Raw genomic sequence first — 14,060 nt, 5'->3', positions numbered from 1 at the left:
TACCATGGAATCAAAAATCTCTTCCCAACTATTTTGCAATCTGTATGGCACAGATGTCAACATATTGGTCCTCAATTGAAAATGGTATACTTTCCTATTTATGCTATGTTTATTCCTCTACCAGTTTTGATCCTTTATATTGGGCAGACAGACCAGTTCCCTACCTCCTCCCGCTGCCACCTGCCTCCTCCAGTTTTGATCCTTTATATTGGGCAGACAGACCAGTTCCCTACCTCCTCCCGCTGCCACCTGTCTCCTCCAGTTTTGATCCTTTATATTGGGCAGACAGACCAGTTCCCTACCTCCTCCCGCTGCCACCTGCCTCCTCCAGTTTTGATCCTTTATATTGGGCAGACAGACCAGTTCCCTACCTCCTCCCACTGCCACCTGCCTCCTCCAGTTTTGATCCTTTATATTGGGCAGACAGACCAGTTCCCTACCTCCTCCCGCTGCCACCTGTCTCCTCCAGTTTTGATCCTTTATATTGGGCAGACAGACCAGTTCCCTACCTCCTCCCGCTGCCACCTGCCTCCTCCAGTTTTGATCCTTTATATTGGGCAGACAGACCAGTTCCCTACCTCCTCCCACTGCCACCTGCCTCCTCCAGTTTTGATCCTTTATATTGGGCAGACAGACCAGTTCCCTACCTCCTCCCACTGCCACCTGCCTCCTCCAGTTTTGATCCTTTATATTGGGCAGACAGACCAGTTCCCTACCTCCTCCCACTGCCACCTGTCTCCTCCAGTTTTGATCCTTTATATTGGGCAGACAGACCAGTTCCCTACCTCCTCCCGCTGCCACCTGCCTCCTCCAGTTTTGATCCTTTATATTGGGCAGACAGACCAGTTCCCTACCTCCTCCCGCTGCCACCTGCCTCCTCCAGTTTTGATCCTTTATATTGGGCAGACAGACCAGTTCCCTACCTCCTCCCACTGCCACCTGTCTCCTCCAGTTTTGATCCTTTATATTGGGCAGACAGACCAGTTCCCTACCTCCTCCCACTGCCACCTGTCTCCTCCAGTTTTGATCCTTTATATTGGGCAGACAGACCAGTTCCCTACCTCCTCCCGCTGCCACCTGCCTCCTCCAGTTTTGATCCTTTATATTGGGCAGACAGACCAGTTCCCTACCTCCTCCCGCTGCCACCTGCCTCCTCCAGTTTTGATCCTTTATATTGGGCAGACAGACCAGTTCCCTACCTCCTCCCACTGCCACCTGTCTCCTCCAGTTTTGATCCTTTATATTGGGCAGACAGACCAGTTCCCTACCTCCTCCCACTGCCACCTGTCTCCTCCAGTTTTGATCCTTTATATTGGGCAGACAGACCAGTTCCCTACCTCCTCCCGCTGCCACCTGCCTCCTCCAGTTTTGATCTTTTATATTGGGCAGACAGACCAGTTCCCTACCTCCTCCCACTGCCACCTGTCTCCTCCAGTTTTGATCCTTTATATTGGGCAGACAGACCAGTTCCCTACCTCCTCCCTCTGCCACCTGCCTCCTCCAGTTTTGATCTTTTATATTGGGCAGACAGACCAGTTCCCTACCTCCTCCCACTGCCACCCTCCTCCTCCAGTTTTGATCCTTTATATTGGGCAGACAGACCAGTTCCCTACCTCCTCCCGCTGCCACCTGTCTCCTCCAGTTTTGATCCTTTATAATGGGCAGACAGACCAGTTCCCTACCTCCTCCTGTTGCCACCTGTCTCCTCCAGTTTTGATCCTTTATAATGGGCAGACAGACCAGTTCCCTACCTCCTCCTGTTGCCACCTGTCTCCTCCAGTTTTGATCCTTTATAATGGGCAGACAGACCAGTTCCCTACCTCCTCCCGCTGACACCTGCCTCCTCCATTTTTGGGGCAATGCTGTAATCAATTGGTTGAAATCTTGGAGTGAGCAGACCTTCCCGTATAATTCTGATAACTCCATGAAAGACATAACTCTACCATTCCAATTTACAATATCATTTAAGAACAAAATACCCTTTTCAAACAATTTCCCATAAATAAAGGTATTTTATCAACCAGCACATTTGAGTTCAGCTATAATATGTGTTGTAATATTATGGCTGACCTTGTTAGCTGAGTTTGGCTGTTCCTCGCCCAGTTTGATTCCTCCTACACAGCTGTTTCTGTTTCAGTTAATGATTGTGTTTCAACCTACATATTGAATTGATGATCATTAGCACCTGTTTGGTATAATTGTTTAATCATACACCTGACTATGCCTACAAAATCCCTGACTTTGTGCAAGTGTACCTTGAAGAATTGATGCTGTTTTGAAGGCAAAGGGTGGTCACACCAAATATGGATTTGATGTAGATTTTTCTTCTGTTCACTCACTTTGCATTTAGTTCATTGATAAATATAATCTATTAACATGTCTATTTTTTTTAAAGCATTCTTACTTTCCAGCAGTTATTCACACCTGCCTAAAACTTTTGCACAGTATTGTACACTATACACTTCAGTATACACTATACACATCAATATACAATATACACATCAAAATATACTATACACATCCCTACACACATCACTATACACGTCAATACACGAAAAGCATAACACAATCATAGAAAACAAACAAATGTGTCATTAAAAAGGTCCACAATCAGACATCTGAATTTCCCTAGAGGCTTTGAAGATTATTCGATAAATGAAATGGAGATTTCCTTAACTCAGTGAAGATGGAAGGGATCTCCAGAGTTAGCTGAGACGGGGTGTGGTGTCTCCTAAATCTGTATTACTGGTACAGCATAGGGCTAACAGGCTTACTGAAATGATAAACCTCTGAAATCTATCCAGTACACAAAACATGAAATACTACATCCCATACTTCAGTGTTGTGAAATAAAACATGTGTAACTGTGAGTAGAGCATGTACAGAACTATAAAGATGACATCAACATTTCAGCAAGAGCCCACCTCAAATGCGTTGACAAAATCCCATGTGGAAAAGAGGTTGTGATGATATTGTTGTAATTGTTGTAATCAGACATTTAAATGACCTCTTCACAGTTGAAAGACAGAACAAATCAGTATACTGCTCAAGTAGGACAATCTTTATAAATCTCAGCAACCCTCACAAACATAAAGCATGACCTAATTTTCCACCAAAGACAAGTCTTGACAGCTAAAAATGTTGATGATGGAAACAGATATACCACACTGTGTCGGATAGAGATTTCAGTGTTGGCCAGGAATCTGAGTCTGGTAAAAAAATAAAAAAACACTCAAACTATCTGGGAAGTATCGAGCACTGCAAGTAGAGGAGGTTCTTCATTTTCCTCATTTTCCTCCTTGAGACTGAACAGAGTTAAGACTGGGGGGTAGTGTCTGCATTTCTGGTGGCTTTCATCTCAGCACTCAAAACATAAACACGTCTCATTACACTATAATATGGTCATCTTTTATAGGCCGTCATTGTAAATACGAATTTGTTCTTAACTGACTTGCCAAGTTTAATTTTAAAAAGCAGGTAAAAATAATAGGCAGATATAGCCAGTACCCTCTACTCATATGTCCTACCAGAAGTTCAGGGGCCTAGATATATTTGTACACTCACTATATCAGCAGCCTCAGCTAGCTGTGTGGACCATAGAGAACCTATCATTAAATGTCATTCTATGGTGTGGACATTAGGGTCCTATTTTATGGAGGTCATTATGACTCTATTATGTTGTCACTCCCACCCTGATGGGACCTCTAGGACCTGGTGGAATAAACAGGGAATTCCACAATGTACACATTAACTCTCTGAAACTTTTGTTCACGGTCAAGATTTCAGAGTTGAATAACTGCTTGGTCTCTTTTTTAGTAAAGGCCTGTTGCAGTCAAAAACGTTTTATATATATTTCCAGACTGTGAAGTTGGAATAATACTGTGAAATTGTAAAAGTTATTTACATTTCCTAGTGTAAGAGCTGTTTGAAAAGACCGACTGAAATTTCAGCCTTCTTTGGTGGGATGGAGTTTTGCCTGCAAGGTGACATCACAAGGCGGTAAATTAGTTAATAGACCAATAAGGAAGAGAGTTCCAAACCTCTGCCGATAACAGCTAGTTTTCAGTTTTCCCCTCACCACTCAGACCACTCACAGACAGTCCTAGAAAAATTCTTGCTTGAGAAATTGCTCTCTGGTAAGAAGCTAATTTGGTAGATTTTTTAAAACCATTTTAATTTAAAGCAATCACAGTAAGGTACTTAATTGTTACCTAGAAATAATTTGATATTGAGATACAAATGGCTGCATTGTACCTTTAATGCATCTGAATGTGTAATTACAGTGAGCTCCAAAAGTTTTTTAATGTTGTTTTGGCTCTGTACTGCAGCATTTTGGATTTGGAATGAGGTCGACACTTTAACCTCATAGTCAGTATAGAGACAAAACAACAACATTATCACTGTCCCAATACTTTTGGAGCTCAATGTATTTGTTGAAAGAGAGGTAGCCTGAAAACATTTGCTTATGAATTGCAAACGGTTTGAGACAGTGTAGTATAAGACGTGGATATAATTATCTTCTTTTTCCTTTACCCCATAACAAAATCAATGGGAATTTGTTCCCTACCATTAGTTGACCACATGGCTGTAGTTAATTGTTTCAGTATGTCTAATGGGAGTCCTCGGGCGGCTGATGCATGGTGCCTGGAAGCCAACATGAAGGACATGGGCGGTCTGACCAACACAAGCAAACAGTGATACGGTTTACATCTTTACAAGACGGCTGATTTTGAGCCTGAACTTTGCCCTTTTGTCAGAAAAGTCAAGGAACAAGACACCCGTAAATTAGAATATCCAAATATGAAATGAATAAATGATGACAAAAATGACATGATTTAAAAATTTAAAAAACAACTAGAAAGATCAGCTGAGAATACTGAGACTCAGAGAAGGTCTACTGAGTAACTAAAAAGAGGTGGAGCCAGTCTGAGAACCTGAACTACTTTAATATCTCCAGGGTTCATACATACAGTAGGAATAGTTGGACAAAAGCAAGCCATCAATCACAATAAAAGGCAACGTTTTAATCTATTGTGCCTTAGCACTGCACTGCATATCAGACAAGGTCTGAGGTATGTGTAAACTGGCTGCCAGGTCCATAGAGACAGAGGCAACATATGATTTCCACACAAGCAGCAATAAGAGCAACACATGCTACATGCATTAATGGTGAGGACAGAAAGAGGAGGAGAGGGTATAAGAGAGGTCGTGGCAGTTTATACTACACCTGGGACATTTTCAATAGGATGCTAGGTCTCAGCATATTCACATATACGTGGAATATATAGAATGGAATATATAGAACCATGTCTGTTCTATCTATTGCAATTCCATAATGCAACTCCAGAACTCCTCACTGAAAACGGCGAAGGCTGGATTTTGGCTCTTTGGAAGCAGGAGGGGCTAACATATCTGAGACTCTCATGCAGACTAATTGGAAAGCCAGGCAGAGTAAGAAATGGAGAAAGAGAGGGAGAAAGACAGGGAGAAATAAAGTGAGAAAGAGAGGGAGAAAGAGAGGGAGAAATAGAGGGAGAAAGAGAGGGAGAAAGAGAGGGAGAAAGAGAGGGAGAAAGAGAGGGAGAAATAGAGGGAGAAAGAAGGAGAAAGAGAGGGAGAAAGACGGGGAGAAGGACAGGGAGAAAAAAAGTGAGAAAGAGAGGGAGAAAGAGAGGGAGAAAGAAAGTGAGAAAGAAAGTGAGAAAGAGAGGGAGAAAGAAGGAGAAAGAGAGGGAGAAAGAAGGAGAAAGAGAGGGAGAAAGACAGGGAGAAAGACAGGGAGAAATAAAGTGAGAAAGAGAGGGAGAAAGAGAGGGAGAAAGAAGGAGAAATAGAGGGAGAAAGAGAGGGGAAAAGAGAGGGAGAAAGAGAGGGAATAAGAGAGGGAGAAATAGTGTGAGAAAGAGAGGAAGAAAGAGCCATCCCTACCACAAGACTCTCTTCCTGCCACAGACAATCTTTCTTTCCTCTGTCTGAGAGCTACGCCAGAGAGGTCCCCGTGGGTCTCTGGGCTCTGTCTGAGAGCTGGTCAGATTTATAAAGTCCTGGTGTCCTCCCTGCTGCTACTGCAACGGTAAGGTCAGGAGGAAAGATGTGGAGCTGAACACCCCTTCATTTTTGGTCAGTGTCCCAGATGGGTATAGATAAATAGTCTAGTCTGGTGTGTACTTGGGCAGAGGTCTGCTCTCAGTGGCTTCATTGTTTTACCATTCCTATTGGTTGGCTAGCTAATTCATAGATTGATCCAAGCCTTAGTTTGTGGAGAAACAAGTCTTTCTCGTGACTAAAAAAGAACAAAACGTTCTCTTCACACACTGTTCACACAAGTTTACAAAATACAGAATGAATGGTTTTATTCACACAAACCATAGCGCATTTGAGTCCTGTTACTTCTGTTACTTGGCTCCGTGTCCAACAGTTCAAACGTAGCTGTTCTGGATCACTGATATGACATAACAGGAATACATGCTGCTGACCTTGTGAATTATGTGCGCCATGTCAGCCAAGCTAAACAAATCCCAAAGAACAGAATAATCTAATCAAATTGTATTTTTAACAATGCAGTTTTAAGAAAAATACAACAACAAAAAAGTAACAAATAAAAGTAACAAATAATTAAAGAGCAGCAGTATAACAACCATAGCGAGGCTATTTACAGGGGGTACCGGTACAGAGTCAATGGGCAGGAGCACCGGTTAGTCGAGGTAATTGAGGTAATATGTACATGTAGGCAGAGTTATTAAAGTGACTGTGCATAGATAATAACAGAGAGTAGCAGCAGCGTAAAAGGGGGAGTAATGCAAATAGTTTGGGGTAGCCATTTGATTAGGTGTTCAGGAGTCTTATGGCTTGGGGGTAGAAGCTGTTTAGAAGCCTCTTGGACCTAGACTTGTCGCTCCTGTACCGCATGCCGTGCGGTAGCAGAGAGAACAGTCTATGACTGGGGTGACTGGAGTCTTGGACCATTTTTAAGGCCTTCCTCTGACAGCCAGTGTTAGGATAACTTCAATTAAAGCTGCACTCACAGTTTCAAACTATGTAAAGGTCAATTATTCAGTGTTGCCAAATCAGTGATAGTCAAGCTAACAAACATTATTTATTTAGTTATCATTAACTTATTATGAGTAAGTTATTTGCAGCTCAAGCTGCAGAATGGATGTATTCATTTATAAAACAATCAAGAAAAGAACTTGTTAAAAAAAAATATTTAAAAAAAGAGATTAAAAGGAATGCATGCTCGATAAATTCTGCAGAGTTCACCTGGAGCAGGAAGTGACCTCATACGGCTCAAGTTTCCTATTTGTTTGCACTGAAACTCAATCCAGCAGAGCAGGTCAATCTGATAGACATCTGGAACTCACTGAGCTGATGCCCCAGATGACCTCAATGAGTGTGTAGGCATAGGCCTAAACACTCAGTGATTGGAGGAGCAGACACTGTATTGTAGGCCTAAACACTCAGTGATTGGAGGAGCAGACACTGTATTGTAGGCCTAAACACTCAGTGATTGGAGGAGCAGACACTGTATTGATCAGTTTCCTATCACTATGTCAACAGACATGGGCTAACCGGACCTTCACATTGGTCATTCCAAAATGAAGATGAAATGATGACCAAAAAAACAGATATTCAAACAGTGTTTTGATACTGATCTGTTAAGTGTGTTTTGATACTGATCTGTTAAGTGTGTTTTGATACTGATCTGTTAAGTGTGTTTTGATACTGATCTGTTAAGTGTGTTTTGATACTGATCTGTTAAGTGTGTTTTGATACTGATCTGTTAAGTGTGTTTTGATACTGATCTGTTAAGTGTGTTTTGATACTGATCTGTTAAGTGTGTTTTGATACTGATCTGTTAAGTGTGTTTTGATACTGATCTGTTAAGTGTGTTTTGATATCTGTGGCATCTCAGAAGGTCATGTGCCTGAAATAACCCACGATACAAATTCACCCAGATGTCAACAGCAGGAAAGACATATTCTTCTATGTGTATTATACTAAGCCCTTGGCACAGTACTGTATCTAGCCTACTAGCATTATGGAAAATACGATCTGGTAGCCATCTGGAAGGATATTGTCCTGAACCAGAATTGTTTGACTTGGAAAAGACCAGTACGATTTCAGACTGTTTGAAACATACTGTATTTTGCCCCAGGGATGGTCAAAAATATCAAGCTAATACATGCTGTGACAGTGATGCAGTAGTGAGACGGTTGGAAAATAGACAAAGAGAACAAAAACAGCCATTGCTTGAACTCTGTGACTGTTGGATAACCTGTAAACTGGTACATTGGCTATTGTATTGGTAACGCCACAGTGAACTCCCTTGCTCCTTTTCATCCTGACCCTAAAAAGCTCTGCACACAAACTATTTGTCTGCATACTTTCCATTTCCCACAGATTATGTAAACCTGCGTAGTCACACATCTTGACCCAATCATCCAACACTGTACCAATGTTTCACATCTCGAGGCATCATGAGTGTGTCAAGAATGAACATCTATTCATCATATTTGTTTTTTTTTGGGGGGGGGGGATAAATCCAGCCACATGTAAACTCTCTAAACGTAACAGCCAACAGACGTTTGAAAAAGAGAGACAATTTTTTACGAGAATCTGGACATGGAATTCAGTACCTGAGATGGTTTGTTTTCACGGTTGAATATACATCAGAAAGAGAATGGAAACGACTAGACTGTAGGAAAGATCGGTCATTAGAACAAAAACAATTCTAAGTTTTGACAGTCTCCACTCTTTATCCGTCTGAGAAACTGGGAAATGAATCAGTTTCCATTATTGTGGCTAGAGCTGAAGAAATTGTTGTGGTGGGGGGTGGTTGGTATCAGGGTTGCGAGTCATTCCCTTAAAGTTATGAAAACCATACGGCACAAGAGAAAACCATCGTCCAGCACAGCAGCCCCCCCCCCTCCTCCACACAGTCAGTCATTACCCAGCCCCTCTTCCAAAAACACACAATCCTTTTTCCTTCACGTACCCTCCTTCTTTCTTTCTCCCCTCCCTCCCGTCTCCTTTCTTTCTCCTGCAGATCAGTTAGAATGCTGCTACCAAGGCAGAGGTAGACCAGCAGGGAGCTCAGGAGAAAGGCCTCTGACTAAATGTAAGAGAATAGTTTTGTTTGGGGAAAAGTTGTGGAGTATTTTTTAAAAAGCAGAAAGAAAAAAAGTATAACTTAGAGAGAGGTGTAGTTAGGTGAGAAAAGACAATGGTACAGATGGGGAAGATGAGCTGTGCCTTGCGCTCCTGTGCTCTTCTGGCAGTCTTGTGTGCCTGCTGGCCTCCCTGGACTCTGGGACAAGAGCTGCAGGAACAAGATGCCCTCTGCACTGCAGATGGCTGCTACGCCGTCTATTTCCAACGTAAGACTTTTCGGGAATCTGCAAGGTTCTGCAAGGACAAACGTGGTTCCCTGGCAACCCTAAAGAGTTCTGAGGAAGCGGCTATGGTCCATGAGCTCCTTTCGTCGGTGGAGCAGCGCGGCCCTCGGGCCAGGGTCAGACTGTGGATTGGGCTCCATCGCCAGCCCAGGCAGTGCTCTGCCACACGCCCACTCAGGGGATTCCAATGGATCACAGGTGAACAGGACACGCAGTACAGAAACTGGCTGAGAGCGGACTCACCTAGCACCTGTGCCGCACCCCGCTGTGTCGTCATAAGCGTCAACACTGCTGCTGACACCCGGGAGCAGCACGACAACTTCAAATGGCTGGATGGCTCCTGCTCACTGGCTGTGGATGGATTCATGTGTCACTACAACTACCGGGGGATGTGCCCTTCTCTGAAGAGTGAGGGAGGGGGACCTGCACTGTATACCACCCCTTTCAACCTGCTCAGCACCATCCTCACTCACATCCCCTTTGGTTCAGTAGCCACCTTGCCCTGCCCAGATAATGAAGACAGCTTGGGAGACCAGTCTGTTCTTTGCATGCTGAGGGAGGATGGGAGTGTGGGCTGGTCAAAGGATGCCCCCCTCTGTTCTGATGGACCCCAGGACTGGTGTGAAGAGGAAAATGGTGGCTGTGAGCATTTCTGTCAGAATGCTGACACACACTATTACTGTGAGTGTTCTGAAGGCTTCACACTGGCAGAGGACGGCCAGACCTGCCAGCCGAACCATTCCTGTGGCACGGCCAACTGTGAGTTTGACTGTGAAGAGAATACTAAAGGATTCCGCTGCAAATGTCCAAATGGTTACCTGTTGGCACCTGGTGGACGCAACTGCCTGGATGTTGATGAGTGTCTGCAGGCGCCCTGCCCTCATATCTGTGTAAATGCTCCTGGGACATTTGAGTGTCGCTGCAATGAGGGCTACGAGCCTGATGAAGATGGAGAATGTGTGGATGTCGATGAATGCAAAGATTCCAGCAGCTGTGCACACAGATGTGAGAACACCCCTGGTTCCTATGCCTGCCACTGCCGCCAAGGCTACACTGAGCTGCCCGATGATCCAGGCTTATGCCAGGACATCGATGATTGTCAGATCTCCACCAGCTGCCACCAGAAGTGTCTCAACTATGTGGGTGGGTTTGAGTGCTATTGTGAGGCAGGGTACGAGCTGCAGTCAGACCAGTATTCCTGTATGGCCATTCCAGAGGGTGAACATGAGTATTCATCCACAGCTACCTCATCCTACCAAACCTCTTTCTCCTGGGTCCCCGAATTCCCAGACTGGGTTACTGACACCACAGCTTTGGAGTGGCTGACAGAGCAGACCAGCCTTGAGATGCTTCCTACTGAGAAGACAGCCTCTATGCCGGTTCCACACAGGCCGTCGAATGACCATAACTCACACTGGGATGTTCTCACACGGAGAAAGCCCGCTCAGAACACTGTCACACCCTTGCCCAGCTCATCCTCCCAGGAAGATGATGTCACTCAAAGCCAAGCAGGTGATCTCTCAGTGGTGCCCAGCGTTAATGACAGCCACCACCCAGCAGTCCAGAATGACAGGGGGGCTGGGAGAGTGGTAGAAACCCCAGACAGTAACTCTGAGATTAAGGCCGCCACCACCCCCACCATCACACTCAGAGTCCCACTTCCAGCCCAAACAACAGCATTCGCATTAGGGGCAGAGCGGCCTGACAGTAAGGGCAAAAGGAAGCAGGACAAGAGCTGGCTTCTCGTAGCACTCCTGGTGCCCCTGTGTGTTTTCATTGTGGTGATGCTGGCTCTGGGCATTGTGTACTGCACTAGCTGTGCTGTAGAACAAAACAAGAGAATCACTGACTGTTACCGCTGGATCGTCACCTCCAAATCAGAGGACAAGAACAAGGCGAAATCTCCTGCTTGACCAATAGAGGGCATACTGACTTTTTAATGAACAGTTCTGAATGGGGAGGGGGGGTGAATAAAGGGTTAAATAAAAAACAGGATCCAGACCACCCATCTGATGGCCTCTGCTGCTATCACAGTGAAACTGAACCCCTGCATACTCCTGCGGAACATTCTAGTGTCTCTGTCTGAAGTTAATCTACAAATAGTGCTTATTAATTATGACAACATAAATGAAGTGCTGTTTTTTTAGGTGTTGTAAAGATCTGATAAATGCTTCTGAAGACAGGGCAGATGACTTTACCGAGAGGAAGGGGTTCATATTTCACTGCTAGTGCTTCTGAAGACAGGGGAGATGACTTTACTGAGAGGAAGGGTTTCATATTTCACTGCTAGTGCTTCTGAAGACAGGGGAGATGACTTTACCGAGAGGAAGGGGTTCATATTTCATTGCTAGTGCTTATTTCGCCACCATCAGAAAAATGTCTTAAACAATTATTAATTTAGCAGGTGCTAAAGTGTATTGTAGACCTCGTTATTGAGGTTAATGATAATCAACAGAATAAACTTCAGAGTATTAATTTAAGAAACCTAGATGAGAAACAAGCCCATAACATTTATTGAGAAGAAACACTGTGCAAGCAAAATGCTCCAATTGCAGAATATTTGGATGTGTTGCCATTTGTAATGTGTACCCACTTTTGTTAGTTAGGCCTACATTGAATTCTGTCCTTCTAGATTCGTTGCACTGAGTATGCATTGGATTTGAATAAAATCAATAAACCATTTCTGTTTTGTTTGACTGACACACCTCATGCCGTGAAAACGATGATGAATAGAGCGAGCCAGCTTGTAGTCCTAAAACAGAAAACTAACCTCTGGTTTGTTCAGACATATCTATGGGTTAAAGGAATGGGGAAAGAATAGGGTTTCGGGGATCAACACCAAATATAAGGTCTAGGCTTAGGAGATCTTATATTTTGTTGTTCTATGAGATAATATCAGTCAGTTAACATTGTCCTTTATGAATTAGGAAGCCTTTATGTGCTTTTCTTTGTAACATATATGCTTCGACATTCATAAAAAGTGAAGTTGGCTGATGAAAATGATCACATGGAACAAAATGTAAAATAAGATCTCCTAAGTCTGTGTTTCCCACCGACCTTATTTTCAGTGTTTATCCAAAAACCTTACAAAAACGCCATTAATTTCTCCATGGGCTTTGTCCAACGAACCAAATATACACATACATGTTATTCAATCATTGCACCCACACTGCTCTCGCAATTCAACTAGCGTCTGAGTAGGCGCTAAAATAGATCTTAGTTCTATTTGTGGAGCTTAATGCGGTGCAAGTCCCACCTCTCCCATCTCCTCGTTGGTTTTTAGGAGCATATACCCACGTGGGTGATTGAAAGATGAACTAAGCTCCACACACCAGTCTATAGTGGTAATGCACCTTAAATTGGTTGCCAACCACCATATGAAGTCCAAAGAAGAAGCCTGAAGAAGGATGATTACCCTTTAATCTGTGGATTAATTGTCTTGTGCATTTTAGGTAAAATAACAAACCAATGTTTATATTCCAGGACTAATTACCTAGCAACAATAAACTAGCTAGCTAAATTGCCATAAATGTTGAATGCTTTTTGACCTGTCCCCAACTTAATATAGTTGGTCTGGTGTGGGGGGCCAAAATCAACATACGCGCGATGGCACACGCGGACGCACGCGCGCGTGAGGTCTGGTCAGCTTGTTTTAGTGGCTACAAAAATAGTCCGTTACAATTTCTCTATACCCAACACCAAGAGAAATAGTTCAATCTGCCTCCTTTTGCCTTTTATTAGGTAATAGCGCCCCCACGCAGTTAGGGTCTAGGCCTACATTTGTAAAATAGGACTATTTCCATGTTTTCTACTGTGACATACAGATTAAAAACTGTATCACTTTCACTAACAAAATAATGTGGGTGTCTTCTAAACATTTAAGATTAAACATAAACACAATCATCAGGACTTTTACTCAGCCTATACATAATAGTGCTATAATAGGTTATCATATCCATATTCTTCTTTTTCCTAATTTTGGTAACACTTCCTATGAATACCGTATTATACGGATATCTGCATTATATGGACATTTAGAATGGTTATGGTATGCAAGGATTTAGAGTACTACATGAAAGGTTGTATAAAGCCTTCACTTGTCTTGCTTTATAATACAAATAATACAATAATATACAATATAATACAAATACTCATAATTCGCCGTTATTCTTGTAAAGACTAATAGATCATCGCAACACTTGCAAAAGTAATGAAAAAATGTATATGTCGACGAGGATGGGATTCGAACCCACGCGTGCAGAGCACAATGGATTAGCAGTCCATCGCCTTAACCACTCGGCCACCTCGTCGGTTGGAGTATTTGCGGAAATTATCTAAATTTATTCGTAGAAAATTATTTTATGCGCGTTAATAATTTGCTATTATGCTTTGCTTTTCGTTTTATTTGCACCAGTTTACTACTGTAGTGAATATACAATTCCAAAACTATGTTAAATTGCTTTGGATTTATACAACATGAGGTGGGATTAGTCCCCATCTCCCAGGCAGTTGCGACCGTAGCGGACTAAACGCCCCTCCATGGTGAAAAAAGGTTCATCATAAACTTCCTTCACCGAAACTTTCACCATGGAGTGGGGTTTAAAAACAGCAGAGAATCTTTGTATAACAGAGCTAGCTATATATGGCAGTTTTTGCATGCAGAAT

The 14,060-nt window shown here is 43.2% G+C and overlaps 1 protein-coding gene and 1 non-coding gene across 2 annotated transcripts; one reads left to right on the top strand and one right to left on the bottom strand.

Moving 5' to 3' along the window:
- The first annotated feature begins 9,050 nt into the window (after window positions 1-9,050).
- On the top strand, window positions 9,051-12,077 carry LOC109873638 (endosialin-like). Its single transcript, XM_020465279.2, has one exon. It carries the CDS (start codon window positions 9,224-9,226, stop codon window positions 11,306-11,308), a length of 2,085 nt encoding a protein of 694 aa, XP_020320868.1. The 5' UTR covers window positions 9,051-9,223; the 3' UTR covers window positions 11,309-12,077.
- Window positions 12,078-13,623: 1,546 nt separating this feature from the next.
- Window positions 13,624-13,705, bottom strand: trnas-gcu (transfer RNA serine (anticodon GCU)). Its single transcript has one exon. It is a non-coding gene; the product is annotated as a tRNA-Ser (tRNA).
- Window positions 13,706-14,060: the final 355 nt, after the last annotated feature.

Source organism: Oncorhynchus kisutch, linkage group LG29, assembly GCF_002021735.2.
Source record: "Oncorhynchus kisutch isolate 150728-3 linkage group LG29, Okis_V2, whole genome shotgun sequence".
NCBI classification, from domain to species: Eukaryota; Metazoa; Chordata; class Actinopteri; order Salmoniformes; family Salmonidae; genus Oncorhynchus; species Oncorhynchus kisutch.
This window is presented reverse-complemented; position numbering and strand designations above follow the sequence as displayed.

Bases quoted from the DNA above. Each gene is read 5' to 3' on its own strand.
- LOC109873638 (XM_020465279.2), top strand. From the start codon at position 9,224: ATGGTACAGATGGGGAAGATGAGCTGTGCCTTGCGCTCCTGTGCTCTT.